Source organism: Carcharhinus amblyrhynchos, chromosome 13 (genome assembly GCF_965287045.1).
Source record: "Carcharhinus amblyrhynchos chromosome 13, sCarAmb.v2.hapA, whole genome shotgun sequence".
Classification (NCBI taxonomy): Eukaryota; Metazoa; Chordata; class Chondrichthyes; order Carcharhiniformes; family Carcharhinidae; genus Carcharhinus; species Carcharhinus amblyrhynchos.
Genome location: NC_137336.1, coordinates 307,849 through 332,730, shown reverse-complemented (window position 1 = coordinate 332,730; position 24,882 = coordinate 307,849). Strand labels below are relative to the sequence as shown.

The 24,882-nt window shown below is 45.4% G+C and overlaps 1 protein-coding gene across 2 annotated transcripts in view; it reads left to right on the top strand.

Moving 5' to 3' along the window:
- arap3 (ArfGAP with RhoGAP domain, ankyrin repeat and PH domain 3) overlaps nucleotides 1–24,882 on the top strand; it is a 382,033-nt gene that overhangs the window by 161,133 nt on the left and 196,018 nt on the right. For both annotated transcript variants that reach the window (XM_080201223.1, XM_080201222.1), the window contains exons 10-11: nucleotides 4,286–4,468; nucleotides 9,864–10,035. In XM_080201223.1, coding sequence (XP_080057349.1) covers nucleotides 4,286–4,468; nucleotides 9,864–10,035 — 355 coding nt within the window. The remainder of the gene's footprint in view (nucleotides 1–4,285; nucleotides 4,469–9,863; nucleotides 10,036–24,882) is intronic.

The window sequence follows — 24,882 nt, the reverse complement described above, 5'->3', positions numbered from 1 at the left end:
GAAGGTCTTATGAGGAAAGACTGAGGGACTTGAGGTTTTTAGAGAGAAGAAGGTTAAGAGGTGACTTAATTGAGGCATACAAGATGATCAGCAAGTTAGATAGGGTGGATAGTGAGAGCATTTTTCCTCGGATGGTGATGGCTAACACAGGGGACGTAGCTTTAAATTGAGGGGTGGTAATTATAAGATGGATGTCAGAGGTAGGTTCTTTATTCAGAGGGTAGTAAAGGCATAGAATGCCCTGCCTGCAGCATAGAACATTAGCGCAGTACAGGCCCTTCGGCCCTCGATGTTGCGCCGACCAGTGGAACCAATCTAATGACCCTCTAACCTAAACTATTCCAATGTTATCCATATGCCTATCCACTGACCATTTCAACACCCTTAAAGTTGGCGAGTCCACAACTGCTGCAGGCAGGGCATTCCACACCCTTACTACCCTCTGAGTAAAGAACCTACCTCTGACATCCGTCCTATAATTACCACCCCTTAATTTAAAGCTATGTCCCCTCGTATTAGCCATCACCATCCGAGGTAAAAGGCTCTCACTGTCCACCCTATCTAACCCTCTGATCATCTTGTATGCCTCAATTAGGTCACCTCTTAACCTTCTTCTCTCTAATGAAAATAACCTCAAGTCCCTCAGCCTTTCCTCAGAAGACCTTCCCACCATACCAGGCAACATCCTGGTAAACCTCCTCTGCACCCTTTCCAATGCCTCCACATCTTTCTTATAATGCGGCGAACAGAACTGTACACAATACTCCAAGTGCGGCCGCATCAGAGTTTTGTACAGTTGCAACATGACCTCACGGCTCCAAAATTCAATCCCTCTACCAATAAAAGCTAACACACCGTACGCCTTCTTAACAATCTTATCAACCTGGGTGCCAACTTTCAGGGATCTATGCACATGTACCCCGAGATCTCTCTGCTCGTCAACACTACTAAGAGTCCTTCCATTAGCCCTATATTCTGTACTCCTGTTATTCTTACCAAAGTGAATCACCTCCCACTTTTCTGCATTAAACTCCATTTGCCACCTCTCGGCCCAGCTCTGCAGCTTATCTATGTCCCTCTGCAAACTGTAACACCCGTCCTCACTGCCTACAACTCCTCCAACTTTGGTATCGTCAGCAAATTTACTAATCCATCCTTCTACACCCTCATCTAGGTCATTTATAAAAATGACAAACAGCAGTGGCCCCAAAACAGATCCCTGAGCTACACCACTTGTAACTGAACTCCAGGTTGAATATTTCCCATCAACCACCACCCTCTGTCTTCTATCAGCTAGCCAATTCCTGATCCAAACTGCTAAATCACCCTCAATCCCATGCATCTGCATTTTCTGCAATAGCCTACCATGGGGAACCTTATCAAACGCTTTGCTAAAATCCATATACACCACGTCAACTGCCTTACCCTTATCCACCTCTTTGGTCACCTTTTCAAAAAACTCGATAAGGTTTGTGAGGCACGACCTACCCTTCACAAAACCGAGTTGACTATCCCTAATCAATTGATTTCTCTATAGATGATTATAAATCCTATCCCTTATAATTCTTTCCAAAACTTTGCCCACAACAGAAGTAAGGCTCACTGGTCTATAATTCCCAGGATGGTCTCTACTCCCCTCCTTGAAGAAGGGGACAACATTTGCTATCCTCCGGTCTTCTGGCACTATACCTGTAGCCAATGACGACATGAAGATCAAAGCCAAAGGCTCTGCAATCTCCTCCCTAGCCCCCCAGAGAATCCTAGGGTAAATCCCATCTGGCCCAGTGGACTTATCTATTTTCATACTCTCAAGAATTGCTAATTCACAGCAGCAAATTGTTCTGATTTTGTGATTTATACAGTGAATGTGATTTAAAGTTACAAGTTTATTTATTAGTCACAAGTAAGGCTTACATTAACACTGCAATGAAGTTATGTGGAATTTTCCTAGTCACCACATTCCAGCACCTGTTCAGGTCAATGCAACTAAACAGCACGTCTTTCACACTATGGAAGGAAACCAGAGGACCCAGAGGAAACCCACACAGACATGGGGAGAATGTGCAAACTCCACACAAAGAGTGGCCCAACATAGGAATCCAACCCGGGTCCCTAGCGCTGTGAAGCAGCAGTGCTAACCAATGTGCCGCCGTGCCACACTTACAGTTCTTTGGCTACAAGTAAAACAAGGCATCCCTCCCAGAATCTAAGGAGAACTGGTGGATTTGCTTTATTTAAACTTTCAGAAGCTTTTCAACAAGATCGCACATAGTGAACTACTATCAGAAGTTAAAGTGAACGGACTTGCTTTGGAATGTGATGGATAGAAAGCTGATACAAAGCAGTTGTGGACTCGCCAACTTTAAGGGCATCCAAATGGTCAGTGGATAGGCATATGGATAACATTGGAATAGTTTAGGTTAGAGGGTCATTAGATTGGTTCCACTGGTCGGCGCAACATCGAGGGCCAAAGGGCCTGTACTGTGCTGTAATATTCTATGTTCTATATGTTCACACATACTCACACGCATTCACTCTGTCACACGCACACATAGAACATAGAACATAGAACATTACAGCGCAGAACAGGCCCTTCGGCCCACGATGTTGCGCCGACCAGTTACAAAACACTGACCCACTAACCTAAACCAATCCCTTTTCGTCCATAAACCTATCCACGGATCTCTTAAATGCCCCCAAACTAGGCGCATTTACAACTGCAGCAGGCAGGGCATTCCAATCCCTCACCACCCTCTGGGTAAAGAACCTACCCCTGACATCCGTCCTATAACTAACCCCCCTTAATTTAAAGCCATGCCCCCTCGTGCTAGATTTCTCCATCCGAGGAAAAAGGCTATCACTATCCACCCTATCTAAACCTCTAATCATCTTATATGTTTCAATAAGATCCCCTCTTAGCCGCCTTCTTTCCAGCGAAAACAACCCCAAATCCCTCAGTCTCTCCTCATAGGACCTCCCCTCCATACCAGGCAACATCCTGGTAAACCTCCTCTGCACCCTCTCCAAAGCCTCCACATCCTTCCTGTAATGTGGGGACCAGAACTGCACACAGTACTCCAAGTGCAGCCGCACCAGAGTTGTGTACAGTTGCAACATAACGCTGCGACTCCTAAATTCAATCCCCCTACCAATAAACGCCAAGACACCGTATGCCTTCTTAACAACCTTATCTACTTGATTCCCAACTTTCAGGGATCTATGTACACATACACCTAGATCCCTCTGCTCATCCACACTATTCAAAGTCCTCCCGTTAGCCCTATACTCAACACATCTGTTATTCCTACCGAAATGAATTACCTCACACTTCTCCGCATTAAACTCCATCTGCCACCTCTCGGCCCAGCTCTGCAACCTGTCTAAGTCTTCCTGCAAACTATGACACCCTTCCTCACTATCTACCACACCTCCGAGTTTGGTGTCATCCGCAAATTTACTAATCCACCCAACTATACCCTCATCCAGATCATTAATAAAAATTACAAACAGCAGTGGCCCCAAAACAGATCCCTGAGGCACACCACTCATAACCGAACTCCATGATGAATATTTACCATCAACCACCACCCTCTGTCTCCTATCCGCTAGCCAATTCCTGATCCAATTCCCTAGATCACCCCCAATCCCATACATCTGCATTTTCTGCAGAAGCTTACCATGGTGAACCTTATCAAACGCCTTACTAAAATCCATATACACCACGTCCACTGCCTTACCCCCATCCACCTCTTTGGTCACTTTCTCAAAAAACTCAATAAGGTTAGTAAGGCACGACCTACCCGCTACAAAACCATGCTGACTATCTCCAATCAATTCATTACTCTCCAAATAACTATAAATCCTATTCCTAATGATTTTTTCTAAAACCTTGCACATCACTCACTCACACTACTCACACACTCTCTCACACTCACATACACACACTCTCTCACACTCAAATACACACACTCTCTCACGCACACGCACAGCATTTCAGACCAAGGTGTCATATATTAATGATGTGGAGTTGCCGTCTTTGGACTGTGGTAAGCACAGTAGGAAGTCTCACAACACCAGGTTAAAGTCCAACTGGTTTATTTGGAATCACGAGCTTTCGGAGCACTGCTCCTTCATCATGATAAATAAACCTGTTGGACTTTAACCTGGTGTTGTGAGGCTTCTTATCATCCTTAGACCTTAAATGAACCTAGAGTTAGAAATGATACCATGAGAACATGAATGGTATTATTGTTGAATCAAGTAATGCATTTCCTTTCTTTTACAGTTGTTCATTCAGTTAGGGAATGAGAAAGCAAATCAGTTCTGGGCAGCACGGCTGACTCCGGCAGAGGAGCTGGATACAGATGCCACAACAGAGAGACGGAGGCAATTCATTCTGCTAAAATACAGAGACGGCAATTACAGACAACATCATCCAAAATTTGCAAGCCAAGAGGAGGTGATTAAGGTAAAGACTCCTGATCCCCTTTGGCTGTGAACACATTTAGATCAGGGGAGAAGATCTGTATCTCCATAATTCATTTATCAATTCACAGCAACAAATTGTTCTGATATTGTGATTTATAGAGTGAATGTGATTTAAAGTTACAAGTTTATTAGTCACAAGTAAGGCTTACACTAACATTGCATTGAAGTTATGTGAAATTTTCCCAGTCACCACATTCCGGCACCTGTTCAGATCAATGCAACTAACCAGGACATCTTTCATGCTATGGAAGGAAACCAGAGGACCCAGAGGAAACCCACACAGACATGGGGAGATTGTGCAAACTCCACACAAAGAGTGACCCAACATAGGAATCCAAGAGGTTATTGCAGAAGGTCAGGGGACATGGAGTTGGGGGTAGGGTGTTAGCGTGGATAGAGGATTGGTTGTCAAATAGGAGGCAGAGAGTGGGGGTCAATGGGTGCTATTCGGATTGGCGGTTGGTGACTAGTGGGGTGCCCCAGGGGTCGGTGCTGGGGCCTCAGCTATTTACCATTTATATAGATGATCTGGAGGAGGGAACCGAGTGTAGGGTGTCGAAATTTGCTGATGACACCAAGATTGGGGGAAAGGCAAATTGTGCGGAGGGTGTGGAGAGTCTGCAGAAGGATCTAGATAGGCTGGGCGAATGGGCCAGGAAATGGCAAATGGAATTTAATGTTGGCAAGTGTGAGGTGGTCCACTTTGGTAGGAAGAATGGTAGGAAGGACTATTACTTACGTGGCGAAAAACTGCAGCAGGCGACGGTGCAGAGGGACCTCGGGGTCCTTGTGCATGAGTGCAAAAACCCAGCTTGCAGGTGCAGCAGGTGGTCAGGAAGGCGAATGGGATGCTGGCCTTCATAGCGAGGGGGATTGAATATAAAAGTAGGGAGGTCTTGCTGCAGCTGTATAGGGCATTGGTGAGGCCGCAGCTGGAGTACTGTGTGCAGTTTTGGGCGCCGCACCTGCGCAAGGATATTTTGGCCCTGGAGGGAGTGCAGAGGAGGTTTACTAGGCTGATACCGGAGTTGAGGGGATTGAGCTATGAGGAGAGGCTGAATAAACTAGGCTTGTACTCATTAGAGTTTAGAAGAATGAGGGGAGATCTCATTGAGACATATAAGATGATGAATGGGATGGATAGGTTAGAGGTGGAGAGACTCTTCCCGCTCAAAAAAGACAGTAGGACTAGGGGGCACAGCCTCAAGATAAAGGGGAGGCGGTTTAGAACGGAGTTGAGGAGGAACTTCTTCACTCAAAGGGTGGTGAATCTCTGGAATTCTCTGCCCGTTGAAGTGGTGGAGGCTGCCTCGCTAAATATTTTTAAGAAGCGGGTTGATGGGTTCTTGATAAGAGAGGGGATTAAGGGTTATGGGGAGAGGGCGGGAAAGTGGAACTGAGCCACGACAGATCAGCCATGATCTTATTGAATGGCGGGGCAGGCTCGAAGGGCTAGATGGCCTACTCCTGCTCCTATTTCTTATGTTCTTATGTTCTAACCCGGGTCCCTAGAGCTGTGAAGCAGCAGTGCTAACCAATGTGCCGCCGTGCCACACTTACAGTTCTTTGGCTACAAGTACAACAAGGCATCCCTCCCAGAATCTAAGGAGCACTGGTGGATATGCTTTATTTAAACTTTCAGAAGCTTTTCAACAAGATCTCACATAGTGAACTACTATCATGTTACAACTGTACAAAACTCTGGTGCAGCCGCACTTGGAGTATTGCGTACAGTTCTGGTCGCCGCATTATAAGAAAGATGTGGAAGCATTGGAAAGGGTGCAGAGGAGGTTTACCAGGATGTTGCCTGGTATGGTGGGAAGGTCTTATGAATAAAGGCTGAGGGACTTGAGGTTAATTTCCTTAGAGAGAAGAAGGTTAAGAGGTGACCTAATTGAGACATACAAGATGATCAGAGGGTTAGATAGGGTGGACAGTGAGAGCCTTTTACCTCGGATGGTGATGGCTAACACGAGGGGACGTAGCTTTAAGGGGTGGTAATTATAGGATAGATGTCAGAGGTAGGTTCTTTACTCAGAGGGTAGTAAGGGTGTGGAATGCCCTGCCTGCAGCAGTTGTGGACTCGCCAACTTTAAGGGCGTTCAAATGGTCAGTGGATAGGCATATGGATAATATTGGAATAGTTTCGGTTAGAGAGTCATTAGATTGGTTCCACTGGTCGGCGCAACATCGAGGGCCGAAGGGCCTGTACTGCGCTGGAATGTTCTATGTTCTATGTTCTATCAGAAGTTAAAGTGAACGGACTTGCTTTAGAATGAGATTGTTAGAAAGCTGGTTCACAGATGGGAAGCAAAGAGATGACATAAATGAATCTTTTTTCAATTGGTAGTCAGTGCCTAGTGGGTTTCCGCAGGGATTTGTGCTCGGATCCCAACTGTTCACATTATATGTCAATGATTTAGAAGAGGGAACTCCAAATCTCCAAATTTGCAGATGCTATAAAGTTGGGTGGGAGGGTGAGCTGTGAGGAGGATGCAGAGATGCTTCAGCGTGATTTGGACGGGCTGGGTGTGTGAGCTAATGTGGATAAATGTAAGGTTATCCACTTGGGTAGCAATAATAGGAAGACATTAATATTTGAATGGGTGTAAATTGAGAGAGGTGGAACTCAGCAAGGCTTTGAAGTCCTCGTGCATCAGTTACTGAAAGTAAATGCTCAGGTATGGCAGGCAGTGAAGAAGGCAAATGGTATGTTGGCCTTCATAATGAAGTAAGACGTCTGACAACACCAGGTTTAAGTCCAACCGATTTATTTGGTAGTAAACTCACTAGCTTTCGAGGTTAACCTCTTCGTCAGGTGAGTGGAGATTTCTGGCCTCAGACAGAGCATATAAAGCACAGACAGTTTACAGATTACTGATTAGAATGCAAGTCTTTACACCTAACCTGCTGTTCAAGTCTTAAAGTGTCGTGTGTCGTGAAGGCGGCCTTGGAGAACACTTACCCGAAGGTCAGAGGCCAAATGCCCGTGATCACAGGGACACGACAGTGCAGAGCCGCTGAGCAGAGACTGATAGCCAAGTTCCGCACACATGAGGACGGTCTCAACAGGGATCTTGGGTTCATGTCGCACTATCTGTAACCCCCGTGACTTGCCTGGGTTTGCAAAACCTCACTCACTGTGCTGTCTGGAGACAATACACATCTCTTTAACTTGTGATCAGTGCTCGTTCCACACACATTGTCAGCCACTTTAGGACTTGAATAGCAGGTTAGGTGTAAAGATTCGCATTCTAATCAGTAATCTGTAAACTGTCTGTGCTTTATATGCTCTGTCTGAGGCCAGAACTCTCCATTCACCCGACGAAGAGGTTAACCTCGAAAGCTAGTAAGTTTACTACCAAATAAATCGGTTGGACTAAAATCTGGTGTTGTCAGACTTCTTACTGTGTTTACCCTAGTCCAACGCCGGCATATCCACATCATGACTTCATAATAAATGCATTTGAGTGTAGGGATAGGGATGTTTTACTCCAAAAGAATATCCCACCCAAGCCCTCCCCTCTGCCCTATCTCCATACCACAGTAAGAAGTCTCACAACACCAGGTTAAAGTCCAACAGGTTTATTTGGTAGCAAAATCCATTAGCTTTAAGAGTCATGCTACTGGGACTTGATGGTTTGAGTTATAAGGAGAGGCTGGATAGACTGTGACTTTTTTCCCTGGGGCATAGGCGGTTTAGAGTGATTTTATAGATCAATAATGAAGGGCATAGATCATAGTTAATATCTTTTCCAAAAGGTAGGGAGTCTAAAACTAGAAAGCATAGGTTTAAGGTGAGAGGGGAGAGATGCAGAAGGGTCCAGAGGGGCAATTTCTTCCACACAGAGGGTGGTGAGTGTCTGGAACAAGCTGCCAGAGGTAGTAGTAGAGGCGGGTACAATTTTGTCTTTTAGAAGAACAAAAAGAATTCCAGCACAGGAACAGGCCCTCCGGCCCTCCAAGCCTGCACCGACCATGCTGCCCATCTGAACTAAAACCCCCGACCCTTCTGCGGACCATATCCCTCTATTCCCATCCTATTCATGTATTTGTCCAGCTGCCCCTTAAAACTCAGTATCACATCTGCTTCCACTCCCTCCCCCAGCAGCGAGTTCCAGGCACCCACCACCCTCTGTATAAAAAAACTTGCCTTGTACATCTCCTTTAAACCTTGTCCTTCGCACCTTAAACCTGTGCCCTCTTGTAATTGACTCTTCCACCCTGGGAAAAAGCTTCAGACCATCCGATCGACCACGGGTGGCATGGTGGCACGGTGATTAGTACTGCTGCTTATCATCACCAGGGGCCCAAGTTCGATTCCTGGCTTGGGTCACTGTTTATGTGGAGTCTGCATATTCTCCCCGTGTCTGCATGGGTTTCCTCCGAATTCTCCATTTCCTCCCATAGTCTGAAGATATGTGGGTTAGGTGCATTGGCCTTGCTAAATTCTCCCTCAGTTTACCCGAACAGGCATTGGAGTGTGGTGACTAGGAAATTTTCACAGTAACTTCATTACAGTGTTAATGTACACCTACTTGTGACACTAATAAATAAATTTTGCATCTATGCCCCCTCGGCCAGGGGAAACAATTCTTTCCTGTCTATCCTGGCTAGGCCCCTCCAAATTCTGTACATCACTGTTCAGCTTCCCTTTCAGCTCCTCTATTCTAAGGAAGGCAATGCTGGTCTCTCCATTCTCTCCTCATAACTGCAGTTTTCCAGCCCTGACATCATTCTTGTACATCTCCTCTGCACTCTTAATAAAGTCTTTCCTGTAATATGGTGACCAGAACTGTGCACAGGTCTCAGCTGGGCCCCACCAGTTGCCAGCATTATATCTCTCTCACTCGTGGCATGAGGCACTGTTCCTTGTTGCTATGATTTTAGAGTTACTTCCACTTGTCCTCAGAACTTCCCGTCAGAATACCCTGGACTGCATTCCTGAGGTTTTATTCGATAGAATCCCACCATGCTTTTAAAGCAGATTTTCAGATGGTTTAGACTTTGCTGATTTGAACCTGTGCTCAAGACTGGGTTATTCCACCAGGAATTCTGTTTCAGATCCAAAATCAGCTGCTCGTGATGCTTGATTGGGTATTTGAGAACTTAGGCTGGCCCACTTGCTGCCTCTTTCAATGCACCCTCTCGTTTCTATGTGTGAACCTCCTATTTTCTGCCCTGCAGGGAACAGTCTGGGTTGCTGTGACACTCGCTGTTCATGCTGCTTAAAAGAAACATTGATATCCAGTCCATGCAAAACTCTTGTAGCTCGTGAGTGGTAAAATCACAATGCTCGCTGCCCTCTCAGACTGCACCGCTGTCACAAGTAACAGCTCGGAAGGAAGATTTATCTTGGTGTTTTTGTCTCGTAGGCACTTTCTTCAGCAGTGAGTAGTCCCAAACTCCTGCAGACAGTGACACACATCTTCTCTGAAGCAAACAAAGTGAATTTTACCGATGCAGATGCGTGTGAGACGTTTTCTCTATCTCCCCAAAGCCCCACCCATCCACCTGGACTGCTGCGTTCATCACTGAGGAGTTCAGGTTTGATCACATACATTTAACAAAGTATATCTACTGTTACAACTGGGTAAAGTCACCAAATTTGCTAATTTTCCAAATGGATGACCTATGAGTGAGGTGAAATTAACTTCATTATTCAAATGCCCTTCAGTTGGTCACAACAAGGTCAATTTAAAAGAAATTCCTTGTCTTGGGGAAACCTTTACCTGATCTAAATGTATTTGCTTTTTCAAAGCAAACATTTAGAACCACAGAACCATAGAAAATTACAGCTCAGAAACAGGACTTTTGGCCCTTCTTGTCTGTGCCGAACCATTTTTTGCCTCGTCCCACTGACCTGCACCTGGACCATATCCCTCCACACCCCTCTCATCCATGAACCTGTCCAAGTTTTTCTTAAATGTTAAAAGTGACCCCGCATTTACCACTTTATCCGGCAGCTCATTCCACACTCCCACCACTCTCTGTGTGAAGAATTCCCCCCTAATATTCCCTTTAAACTTTTCCCCCTTCACCCTTAACCCATGCCCTCTGGTTTTTTTCTCCCCTAGCCTCAGTGGAAAAAGCCTGCTTGCATTCACTCTATCTATACCCATCATAATCTTATACACCTCTATCAAATCTCCCCTCATTCTTCTACGCTCCAGGGAATAAAGTCCTAACCTATTCAATCTCTCTGTGACTCAGCTTCTCAAGTCCCAGCAACATCCTTGTGAACCTTCTCTGCACTCTTTCAACCTTATTAATATCCTTCCTGTAATGAGGTGACCAAAACTGTACACAATACTCTAAATTCAGCCTCACCAATGCCTTATATAACCTTACCATAACACTCCAACTTTTATACTCGATACTCCGATTTATAAAGGCCAATGTACCAAAAGCACTCTTTACGACCCTATCCACCTGTGACGTCACTTTTAGGGAATTCTGTACCTGTATTCCCAGATCCCTCTGTTCATCTGTACACTTCAGAGTCCTACCATTTACCCTGTACGTTCTACTTTGGTTTGTCCTTCCAAACTGCAATACCTCACATTTGTCTGCATTAAATTCCATTTGCCATTTTTCAGCCCATTTTTCTAGTTGGTCCAAATCCCTCTGCAAACTTTGAAAACCTTCCTCACTGTCCACTACACCTCCAATCTTTGTATCATCAACAAATTTGCTGATCTAATTTACCACATTATCATACAGATCATTGATATAGATGACAAACAACAATGGACCCAACACTGATCCCTGCGACACTCCACTCGTCACAGGCCTCCACTCAGAGAAGCAATCCTCCACAACCACTGTCTGGCTTCTTCCATTGAGCCAGTGTCTAATCCAATTTACTACCTCTCCATGTATACCTAGGGACTGAACCTTCCTAACTAACCTCCCATGAGGGACCTTATCAAAGGTCTTGCTGAAATCCAGGTAGACAACATCCACCTCCTTCCCTTCATAAGAACATAAGAAATAGGAGCAGGAGTAGGCCATCTAGCCCTTCGAGCCTGCCCCGCCATTCAGTAAGATCACGGCTGATCTGAAGTGGCTCAGTTCCATTTTCCCGCTTTCTCCCCATAACCCTTAATTCCCTTGCCTACCAAAAACCTATCTACCCGTGTCTTAAATATATTTAACGAGGTAGCCTCCACCACTTCAACGGGCAGAGAATTCCAGAGATTCACCACCCTTTGAGTGAAGAAGTTCCTCCTCAACTCCGTTCTAAACTGCTCGCTCCCCCCCCCCCCATCTTGAGGCTGTGCCCTCTAGTCCTGCTATCCTTTCTGAGCGGGAAGAATCTCTCCACCTCTACCCTATCCATCCCCTTCATTATCTTTTACGTCTCTATAAGATCCCCCCTCATCCTTCTAAACTCCAACGAGTACAGACCCAGTCTATTCAGCCTCTCTTCATAGTCCAACCCCCTCATCTCCGGTATCAGCCTAGTGAACCTCCTCTTCACTCCCCCCAAGGCCAAAATATCCTTGCGCAAGTGTGGCAACCAAAACTGCACACAGTACTCCAGCTGCAGCCTCACCAGTGCCTTGTACAGTTGCAGCAAGACCTCCCTGCTTTTATATTCTATCCCCCTCACTATAAAGGCCAGCATCCCATTCGCCTTCTTGATCACCTGCAGACTGGGTTTTTGCGACTCATGCACAAGGACCCCCAGGTCCCTCTGCACTGTAGCATGCTGCAGCTTTTCGCCCTTTAAATAGTAATCCCTCCTACTGTTATTTCTGCCAAAGTGGATAACCTCACACTTGCTAACATTGTACTCCATCTCCCAGGTCCTCGCCCACTCGCTCAGCCTACCCAGATCCCTCTGCAGACTTTCCACACCCTCCGCACAATTTGCTTTTCCACTCATCTTTGTGTCATCAGCAAATTTCGACACCCTACACTCAGCCCCCTCCTCCAGATCATCTATATAAATGGTAAATAGCTGAGGCCCCAGCACCAATCCCTGTGGCGCTCCACTAGTCACCAACCGCCAATCAGAATAACACCCACTGATACCAACCCTCTGCCTCCTATCAGACAGCCAATCTTCTATCTACTCTAATACCTTACCCCCAACTCCATGCCCCCTGACCTTCTGAAGCAACCTTTTGTGCGGCACCTTATCAAGCGCCTTCTGAAAATCAAGAAACACCACATCCACCGGTTCCCCTCTGTCTACCGCACTAGTCACATCCTCATAGAAATCCAATAAATTTGGACACGACTTCCCCTTAACGAATCCGTGCTGCGTCTGCTCTATCAAACAATTCTTCTCAAGGTGCCTCGCTATTTCTTTTTTTCCGTCATCAAAGAAGAAATAGCGAGGCACCTTCATCCACTTTCCTGGTAACCTCCTCAAAAAACTCTAATAGATTGGTCAAACATGACCTACCATACACAAAGCCATGTTGACTCTCCCTAATAAGTCCCTGTCTATCCAAATATTTGTTGATCCTATCCCTTATCACACCTTCCAATAATTTGCCCACGACCAACATCAAACTTAGTGGCCTATAATTTCCTGGATTTCTTTTGGAACCTTTTTTAAACAACGGAACAACATGAGCCACCCTCCAATCATCCGGCACCTCCCCCATGCATACTGACATTTTAAATATGTCTGCCAGGGCCCCTGCAAGTTCAACACTCACCTCCCTCAAGGTCCGTGGGAATACCCTGTCCAGTCCTGGGGATTTATCCACTCTGATTTGCCTCAAGACAGCCAGAACCTCCTCTTTAATCTGTAAAGGTTCCATGACCTCCCTACCTGTTTGCCCTATTTCCAGAGACTCCATATCTGTTTCGACAGTAAATACGGATGCAAAAAACCCATTTAGTGTCTCCCCCATCTCTTTTGGTTCCATACACAGTCTACCACTCTGGCCTTCAAGAGGACCAATTTTATCCCTCACTATCCTTTTTGCTCCTCACAAACCTATAGAAGCTCTTTGGATTTTCCTTCACTCTGTCTGCCAAAGTAACCTTATGTTTTCTTTTACCCCTCCTGATTTCCCTCTTAAGTAGCTTCTTGCACTTTTTATACTCCTCGAGCATCTGATCTGTTCCTTGCTGCCTGTACATTTCATACAACTCTCTCTTCCTCTTAATCAGTGTTACAATCTCCCTCGAGAACCAAGGTTCCTTATTCCTATTTACTTTGCCTTTAATCCTGACAGGAACATACAAACTCTGCACTCTCAAAATTTCTCCTTTAAAGGCCTCCCACTTTCCATTTCCATCCTTACCAGGGAACAGCCTGTGCCAATCCACACCTCCCAGATCCCTTCTCAGTTTATCAAATTTGGCCTTTTTCCAGTTCAGAACTTCAACCCGAGGACCAGATCTATCCTTATCCATGATCAGGTTGAAACTAATGGCATTATGATCACTGGATCCAAAGTGTTCCCTCACACTCACATCCATCACCTGCCCTAACTCATTTCCCAATAGGAGACACAATATCCATCCTCTCTAGTTGGCACCTCTAGATACTGGTGTAAAAAATTCTCCTGAACATATTTTACAAACTCTACCCTGTCTAAACCTTTAACAATATGCAAGTCCCAATCTATATGTGGAAAATTAAAATCCCCGAATATCACAACTTTCTGTTTCTTGCAGTTGTCAGCTATCTCTCTGCTGATTTGCTCCTCCAATTCCCTCTGACTATTGGGTGGTCTATAATACAACCCCTTTAATGTGGTCATACCTTTCCTGTTTCTCAGCCCCACCCATAGGGCCTCTGTAGACAAGCTCCCTAATCTATCCTGCCTGAGTACCGCTGTAACATTCTCCCTGACCAACAATGCCGCCCCCCCACCTTTTATCCCTCTGCCTCTATCACACCTGAAACATTGGAACCCTGGAACATTGAGCTGCCAGTCCTGCCCCTCCTCTAGCCAAGTTTCACTAATAATAACTTGAAACAGGCTTTCGAGCCAAAGAAAGAGTAATTTTTTTAGTTACTGAACAAAAAACTGAGGAAATATGCGGGGTCACTTTTAACATTTAAGAAAAACTTGGACAAAACTTGAATGAAAGGGGTGTGGAGGGATATGGTCCAAGTGCAGGTCAGTGGGACTAGGCAAAAAATGGTTTGGCACAGACAAGAAGGGCCAAATGGCCTGTTTCTGAGCTGTAATTTTCTATGGTTCTAAATAATAAAGAATGCAATGCAGACATTCACATTCTGATCAGATGACAAGTTAAAAAAGTCCAGGTTTCTCTGTGACCTTAGATGTTGATACGTTGCGGCTGTTAATTTGGGTGATTCCAGTTGAGTTGACTTTGGCAGATGACCAGTTTGTTTGTAGCCACTGGATTCTGCAGGATCCCTGGAATACTGTCTGGTTTCCTTTAGTTGGCATTTGCTAAGCTTTCCTAAATGGCAGAGAGAGTGTAGGAGTGACTGCCTGCTGTCTGTCATGTTTCTGTGTCACACATGCTGACACCCCAGCACCAATACACACAGAATAAGTCTGTGTAACTTCATGACCCTGTCTCATTTGTTGAACAGTTTTTTTTTCGATCATAGGATGTAGATGTCATTGGCTGGACCAGCATTTATTGTCCATCCCTGAGGACAATAACCACATTGCTGTGGATCTGAAGTTTCATATTGGCTAGACCAAGTAGCAACAGCAGATTTCCTTCCCTAAAGGGTATTAGTGAACCGACAATCGACAATGGTTTCATGGTCATCGGTAGATGCTTAATTCCAGATTTTTATTGTATTAAAATTTCACCACCTGGTAGGATTTGTACTGGAACCCGTGGAAATGCCCCAGGTCTCTGGATTACTCATCTGTGACAATACCATTGAGCCACTGATATGATTTTCAAATGCAAATACATTAGAGAGCTAATTATTTTGTTCCAATTTTCTCAGATCTGTTTTACTGCTGGAAGTATTAAATTTGAATAATTAAGTTATTCATTTTTGGGATACGGCATCATAAGCAAGGCTGGTATTTAATGTCCACTCTTAGTTACCCTGAAAATGTGCCTGCGACCCTCTCCCTGAACCAGCGAAGCCTAGTTGAATGTTTAAGTGGTAGCTAAAGGAAGCCACACTCACAGCCGAGTGCACAGCGTTAAGGGTCGCACCTAATTCTTCTGGAAAAGCTGTGAAGGAACCAGTTGTTTTTTACAAAATGTTTAGAATTTAAAATTAAAGGCACTGGGATGTGATCCTGAGACCACATTCGCTGTCCGTGCGAATATCCACGGAGCTCAAAATCTGGAAGTCACAGATCTTTCAGGGGAGATCGCAATCTTTGATCGTCCCGCCCCTTGCTGCTGATGTCATCATGTTCATGCCCATAATGAGGATGAACGTGATTTACATATATTTAAATAAATTTCAATATGATTAACATGCACCATCAACTTGTGCCAAGGGAACTCTCTACTCACCTGACGAAGGAACAGCGTTCCAAAAACTAGTGGCTTTTGCCACCAAATAAACCTGTTGGACTTTAACCTGGTGTTGTGAGACTTCTTACTGTGTTTACCCCAGTCCAACACCAGCATCTCCACACCAAGGGGCAGACCCCAGTGGGAACTGATGGGAAAGGAGGGAATTCACTTGGATGTGGGTTTGTCTGAGAGTAGACGGAGGAGTACGGGATTCCGACAATATTCATTATTTGGGGGGAAGGGCAGGGAAGAAGTGGAAGGAGCCAGTGATTGGTGAGAGGGGACCAATGATCAGGGGAGAAGGCGCTGATGATCAGGGCTTTGCCAGTGCATTGAAGCCACATCTGGTAAATTAATAAGAGCAGGAGGCTGTGTGAGTTTGTGTGCGTGCATTTACATTATTTAATTAAGCTGGGTGTAAGCTAAGAGAGACAGCATGCCTGTGAGAAGTAAGAGATCAAGGATAAATGTGCTAGACACATGTGTTTGTAATGAGGCCATGGTGGAGCTGGATTTGGAAGTAAATAATTAGATTTTAGAAATTTGCATTAGGAGGTAGATCAAGACGTGGCTTTTCAGCTGTTAAATTTCAAAGGAGAGACCAGTTTCTGTTCAACGGTAATTCCCCGAGTGAGGGATTCAGCGAAGGGAATGTTACTGAATGTGTTTTTTTAGGGATGATGGTTAGATTCTCTTTTGCTGGAGGTAGTCTTTTCCTGGCACTTGTATGGCACAAATGTCACTTGCCTCTTGCCAGTTCAAGCCTGGATATTGTCCAAGTCTCACTGCATTTGGACATTCTCTGCTTCAGTATCTGAGAAGTTGTGAACGGCACTGGACATTGTGATCATCCCCATTTCTGACCTTAAGATGTAAGGGAGGTCATTGATGAAGCAGCTGAAGATTGTTGGGCCTCGGACACTATCCTGGAACTAAGATGGCTGATCCTCCATAACCACAACTATCTTCCTTTAGAACAACAGAAAAAACATAGAAAATAGGTGCAGGAGGAGGCCATTTGGCCCTTTGAGCCTGCCCCACCATTCAATATGATTATGGCTGATTATGTACTTGCTGTATCCCAGTCACACTTTCTCTCTGTGTCCCTTGAAATCTTTAGTCACAAGGGTCACATCCACCACCCTCCTAAACTTAGAATTCCACAGGTTCACAACTCTCTGAGTGAAGGTATTTTTTCATTTCAGTCCTGAATGGCTTATCCCTTATTCTTAGACTGTGAGCCCTAGTTCTGGACTTCCTCAACGTCGGAAACATTCTTCCCGCATCCAGCCTGTCCAGTCCCATCAGGATTTTATATGTTTCTATGAGATCCTCTCTCTCATCCTTCTAAATTCCAGTGACTACAAGCCCAGTGGATCCCGTCTCTCTCCATATGTCAGTCCTGCCATTCCAGGAATCAGTCAAGTGAACCTTCGCTGGACTCTCTCAATATCAAGAATGTCACAACTGAAAGGGAACAGGGCCAAACAAGGTTTAAGGTGCTGGGGAGCAGGTACAGAGGAGATGTCAGGGGTAAGTTTTTCACTCATAGGATGGTGAGTGAGTGGAATCAGCTGCCGTCGGTGGTGGTGGTGAACTCGCTGGGGTCTTTTAAGAGACTTCTGGATGAGTACATAGGATTTAATGGGATTGAGAGTTATAGATAAGCCTGGTGGGTAGGGATATGATCGGCGCAACTTGTGGGCCGAAGGGCCTGTTTGTGCTGTAGTGTTCTATGTTCTAATGTCCTTCCTTAGACTCGGAGACCAAAACTGCACAAAATACTCAAGGTGTGGCCTCGCCAAGGCCCTGTATAACTGCAGGAAGACATCCTTACTCCAATGCTCAAATCCTCTTGCTATGAAGGTGGAAAAGTGTGAGGTAATTCACTTTGGTAGGAATAACAGATGTGTAGAGTATAGGGCTAACGGGAGGACTCTGAATAGTGTGGATGAACAGAGGGATGTACATAGATCCCTGAAAGTTGGGAATCAAGTAGATAAGGTTGTTAAGAAGGCGTACGGTGTCTTGGCGTTTATTGGTAGGGGGATTGAATTTAGGAGCCGCAGCGTCATGTTGCAACTGTACACAACTCTGGTGCGGCCGCACTTGGAGTATTGTGTGCAGTTCTGGTCCCCACATTATAGGAAGGATGTGGAGGCTTTGGAGAGGGTGCAGAGGAGGTTTACCAGGATGTTGCCTGGTATGGAGGGAAGGTCCTATGAGGAGAGAATGAGGGATTTGGGGTTGTTTTCGTTAGAAAGAAGGCGGCTAAGAGGGGACCTTATTGAAACATACAAGATGATTAGAGGTTTAGATAGGGTGGACAGTGATAGCCTTTTTCCTCGGATGGAGAAAGCTAGCACGAGGGGGCACAGCTTTAAATTAAGGGGGGGTAGTTATAGGATGGATGTCAGGGGTAGGTTCTTTACCCAGAGGGTGGTGAGGGATTGGAATGCCCTGCCTGCTGCAGTTGTAGATGCGCCTAGTTTGGGGGCGTTTAAGAGATCCATGGATAGGTTTATGGATGGAAAGGGATTGGTTTAGCTGAGAGGGTCATTGCTTTTTAATTGGTCGGCGCAACATCGTGGGCCGAAGGGCCTGTTCTGCGCTGTAATGTTCTATGTTCTATGAAGGCCAGCATGCCATTAGCTTTCCTCACTTCCTGCTGTACCTGTATGCCAACCTTCAGCGACTGTTCCACCATCTCACCCAGGTCACGTTGCACTTCCCCTTTTCCTAAACTGCCACCATTCAAATAATAATCTTCTTTCCTGCTTCTGTTACCCACGTGGATAACTCACATTTATCCACATTATATTGCATTTGCCAAGTATTTGTCCACTTAGCCAGCCTGTCCAAGTGAAGCCTCAGTGTCCTCCCCACAGCACACACTGACACCCAGCTTAGTGTCACCTGCAAATCTGGAGATATTGCATTCAATTCCTGTGTCCAAATCATTAATGTATATTGTGAATATCTGGGGTCCCAGCACTGAACCCTGCAGTACCCCACTGGTCACTGCCACTCTGAAAAGGACCCATTTATTCCCACTTTCTGCCTCCCGTCTGCCAACCGTTCTCTATCCACATCAGTATATTACCCCCAGTATCATGAGCTTTAATTTTGCTCACTAATCTCTTGTGTCACCTTGTCAAAAACCTTTTGCAAGTCCAGATACACAACATCCACCCTTATCCACTCTACTGGTCACATCCTCAAATAATTCCAGAAGATTTGTGAAGCACAATTTCCCTTCAGTGAATCCATGCTGATGGACTGATCCTGTCATCACTTTCCAAATGCTCAGTTATTACGTCCTTAATAATTGACTCCAGCATTTTCCCCAGCCCCCATGTTAGGCTAACACATCGATAACTCCCTGTTTTCTCTCTTCCTCCTTTTTTAAAAAGCAGGGTTACATTAACTGCCGTCTAATCCACTAGAATGCTAGAAAGTGATCACCAATGTGTCCACTATTTCTAAGGCCACTTCCTTGAGTACCCTGGGATGCAGAGCATCCTGGGGACTTGTTGGGTTTTAATCCCAGCAATTTCTCCAAGACAATTTCCTGACTAATAAGGATTTCCATCAGTTCGTCCTTCATGCTAGGTCCTCTCTCCCTGAGTATTTCTGGAAGGTTATTTGTGCCCTCCTCAGTGAAGACAAATCCAAAGTATTTATCCAGCTGCTCTGCCATCTCTTTGCTGTCCATTATGAATTCACCTGACTCGAACTGTAAGGGACTGACATTTACCTTCATCAGTCTTTTCCTCTTCATGTAGATTTAAATTTTTCCCAGCCCTCAGGTTTGCTACTTTTTTTGGGCCAATTTATATTCCTCCATTTTGGCTTGAACACTATCCCTGATTTCTCTTGTCAGCCGTTTTCCTTCTCTGCCAGACAGGGGTGTACAATTGTTGAAGCTCATCCATGTGTTCTTTAAATGTCTGCCATTGCCTATCCATTGTCAACCCCCTGAAGTGTCCTTTTACCAGCTTATCCTAGACAATGTTCATCTCATGCCATCATTTCTACCAGGTAGACTCCAACCAGTTCCTGATACCTATTGATTCCCGAAGGCTTCTTGATGCCACACTCGGTCAAAACCGGCCTTTATGTTGAGGGCTGCCACTTTCACCTCATCTCTGGAGTTCAGCTCTTTTGTCCATATTTAAACCAAGGCTGTAATGAGGTCAGGAGCTGAGTAACCCTGACAGAACCCAAACTGGGCGTCACTGAGCAGGTTATTGCTGAACATGTGCTGCTTGACAGCGCTGTCGAAGAATCACTTTATTGCTGATCGGGAATAGAGAGGCTTCTATAAGTCTGGAAGAAGAATGTAGGTTCCTTACAATCCAAAATATAACAGAGAATAAGGAAATGGCAGAGCAATTAAACTCCTACTTTAGTTCTGTCTTCACAGAGGAAGACACATATAACTTTTCAGAAACTCTACGTAACTAAGGGTCCAGTTAGATGGAGGAACTGGAAGAAATTAACATTACTAAAAAAATACTTCTGGGGAAGTTAATTAGACTGAAAGCCAATAAATTCCCAGGATCTGATAAACTACATCCCAGGGAATGAGAGGAGGTGGCCATGGAAATAATGAACGTATTGGTTGTCATCTTCTGAAATTCTGTAGGTTCTGGAACAGTCCCTGGCAGACTGGAGGGTGGCAAATGTAACCCCACTGTTTAAAAAAAGGGAGGGAGAAAACGGAATTCCAGAGTGGATAGTCTAACATCAATAGTGGGGAAAATGCGAGAGTCTATTAGAAAGGATGTGATAATGGAATAGTTAGAAAATATCAGTAGGATTAGACAAGGTCAACATGGGTTTATGAAAGGGAAATCATGTTTGAAAAACCTACGGGATTTTTTGAGAATATAACTAGAAGAAAAGATCAGATTAAACCAATAGATGTGATGCCCTTGTATTTTCAGAAAACTTCATGAGAGGATACTGTGCAAAATTAAAGCATTTGGAGGTAATATATTGATGAACAAAGAACAGTACAGGAAACAGGCCCTTCGGCCCTCCAAACCTGTGCCACTCATTGGTCCAACTAGACCATTCATTTGTATCCCTCCATTCCCAGGCTGCTCATGTGACTATCCAGGTAAGTCTTAAACGATCCCAGCGTGTCCGCCTCCACCAGCCTACTTGGCAGTGCATTCCAGGCCCCCACCACCCTCTGTGTAAAATACGTCCCTCTGAATTCGGAGTTATACCTCGCCCCTCTCACCTTGAGCCTGTGATCCCTCGTGATCGTCATCTCCGACCTGGGAAAAAGCTTCCCACTGTTCACCCTATCCATACCCTTCATAATTTTATACACCTCTATTAGGTCTCCCCTCATTCTCCGTCTTTCCAGGGAGAACAACCCCAGTTTACCCAATCTCTCCTCATAGCTAAGACCAGGCAACATCCTGGTAAACCTTCTCTGTACTCTCTCCAAAGCCTCCACGTCCTTCTGGTAGTGTGGCGACCAGAACTGGATGCAGTACTCCAAATGTGGCCTAACCAGCATTCTATACAGCTCCAACATCAGACTCCAGTTTTTATACTCTATACCCCGTCCTGTAAAGGCAAGCATACCAATATGCCTTCTTCACCACCCTCTCCACCTGTGCTGCCACCTTCAGGGATTTGTGAACTTGCACACCCAGGTCCCTCTGTGTTTCTATACTCTTGATGGCCTTGCCATTTATTGTATAGCTCCTCCCTACATTAGTTTTTCCAAAATTCATCACCTCGCATTTATCTGGATTAAATTCCATCTGCCATTTCTCCGCCCAATTTTCCAGCCTATCTATATCCTGCTGTATTGTCGGACAATGATCATCGCTGTCCGCAAGTCCAGCCATCTTTGTGTCATCTGCAAACTTGCTGATCACACCAGTTACACCTTCTTCCAAATCATTTATATATATCACAAACAGCAGAGGTCCCAGCACAGAGCCCTGCGGAACACCACTAGTCACAGACCTCCAACCAGAAAAAGACCCCTCCACTGCTACCCTCTGTCTCCTGTGGCCAAGCCAGTTCTCCACCCATCTAGCCACCTCGCCTTGTATCTCATGAGCCTTAACCTTCTTAACAACCTGCCATGAGGGACTTTGTCAAACGCCTTACTGAAATCCATACAGACGACATCCATGGTTCTTCCTTCGTCAACCGTTTCTGTCACCTCCTCAAAAAACTCCACCAAATTTGTGAGGCATGACCTCCCTCTTACAAAACCATGCTGTCTATCACTAATGAGATTGAGATTGTTCCGTTCTAATAGATTGTGAATCTGATGGATTGTGAATTGGTTAACAAGCATAAAGCAAAGATTAGGAATGAAAGAATTATTTTTCAAAATGGCAAGCAGTGATGAGTGGGATCACCAGGGATCAGTTTGTTCCCCAAATATTCACAATGAACATCCATAGTTTTGATGAGGGAACCAAATGTATTATATCCAAATTTGTGAGTGTGGAAGCTGCTGACGTGAAACTTGGTCGGATGTAAGTGGTGAGGACGATATTAAGAGGTTTCAAAGCGATTTAGACAAATTGAGCCTGATTTTACTATTTTCATTCTTAGTGCTGAATCTGGGCGCAATTCTGATCCAACTTGGAAATTTTTTTCTCAGGCGGTCCCATACAAACTCAGCCTGAAAATAAAATCGCCAGTCTGAATTGCGCTGTGAGTGGGCATTAGTGCACCTGAAACGATTCGAGCTCCGAACTGCACATGCGCAATGAGAAACAAATTTTGAAAAACGCACCCTTATCACATCGCTCTCAGATCGCAAAAAGCGGATAAAGTGTCCCAGGAACGAAAAGTGGGAGCGTTGGCCCCCACAGATATCGCTCCACACCCACAACATAAATGTCCTCCTTATCTACCCACCCCTCACTACCCAGACCATTTGCGACCCTCTGCCCCCTTCCCCCCCCCCCGCCAACTGATTGCCCACAGAGGGGCAGTGGAACCCCATATCCCCCCTGCCCCCCCCACCCCACTAGAGATCCATCTGCCGCCACCCTGCCACCCCACCCCGCCCCCGCCCCCCCCGCCTGCCCCACCCCCCACCCCCACCCCCGGAGAATGACTGTGCCTCCCCCAGCAAACATAAGACCATAAGACATAGGAGCAGAATTAGGCCACTCGGCCCATCGAGTCTGCTCTGCCATTCAATCATGGCTGATATTTTTCTCATCCCCAATCTTGTGCCTTTTCCCCATAACCCCCGATCCCCTTTTTAACCCGGAACCTATCTATCTCTGTCTTAAAGACATTCAATGACCTGGCCACCATAGCCTTCTGCGGCAAAGAGTTCCACAGGTTCACCACCCTCTTGCTGAAGAAATTCCTCCTCATCTCTGTTTTAGACAATCATCCCTTTAGCCTGAGGTTGTGCTCTTGAATTCCAGTCTCCCCACAAGTGGAAACATCCTCTCCAAAATCTGGGTCTCTTGGTATTCTGTAAGTTTCAATTAGATCCCCCTCATCCTTCGAAATTCCATTGAGTTTAGGCTCAGACTCTTCAACCATTCCTCATTATGACAAACCCTTCATTCCTGGGATCATTTTTGTGAACTTCCTGTGGACCCTTTCCAAGGCCAGCATATCCTTCCTTAGATATGGGGCCTAAAACTGCTCACAATACTCCAAATGGGAACAAAGAGCAATACAGTACAGCAAACAGGCCCTCCAGCCCTCCAAGCCTGCGCCACTCATGCACCCAACTAGACCATTTGTTTGTACCCCTCTATTCCCAGTCTGTTCATGTGGCTATCCAGATAAATCTTAAACGATGCCCGTGTGTCTGCCTCAACCACTTTTCTTGGCAGTGCATTCCAGGCCCCCACCACCCACTGTGTAAAATACGTCTGTCTGACATCTGTGTTGAACTTTGCCCTCCTCACCTTGAACTTGTGACCCCTTGTGTTCATCACCTCCGACCTGGGAAAAAGCTTTCCACTGTTCACCCTATCTATGCCCTTCATAATTTTATACACCTCTATTAGGTCGCCCCTCATCCTCCTTCTCTCCAGGGAGAACAATCCCAGTTTGCCCAATCTCTCCTCATAGCTAATACCCTCCATACCAGGCAACATCCTGGTAAACCTTTTCTGTACTCTCGCCAAAGCCTCCATGTCCTTGGACTCTGTAAAAAGTCTGACAACACCAGGTTTTAGTCCAACCTATTTATTTGATAATATTATCAAATAAATAGGTTGGACTAAAACCTGGTGTTGTCAGACTTTTTACTGTGTTTACGCCAGTCCAACGCCGGCATACCCACATCTTGGACTCTGACCAGAGCCTTATACAGCCACAGAACTATATCCCTGATCTTGTATTCTCATCCTCTAGAAATGAATGTTAACACTGAATTTGCCTTCCTAACTGCCAACTAAACCTGCACTTAAGCTAAAGAGAGTCCTGAACCAGGATTCCCAAGTCCCTTTGCGCCTCAGATTTCTGAAGCCTTTCCTGATTTAGAAAATACTCTCTGTCTCTATTCTTCCTACCAAAGTTCATAACCTCACACTTACCCACATTGTATTCCATCTGCCACTTCTTTGCCCACTCTCCTAACCTGTCCAAGTCATTCTGCAGTCCCCCTGCTTCCTCAATACTACCTGTCCCTCTACATATTTGGGGCGGCACGGTAGCACAGTGGTTAGCACTGCTGCTTCATAGCTCCGGAGACCTGGGTTCGATTCCTGACTTGGGTCACTGTCTGTGTGGAGTTTGCACATTCTCCTTGTGTCTGCGTGGGTTTCCTCCGGATGCTCCGGTTTCCTCCCACAGCCCAAAGATGTGTGGGTTAGGTTAATTGGCCATGCTAAAATTGCCCTTAGTGTCCTGAGATGCAAAGGTTAGAGGGATTAGTGGGTAAATATGTAGGGATATGGGGGCAGGGCCTGGGTGGGATTGTGGTTGGTG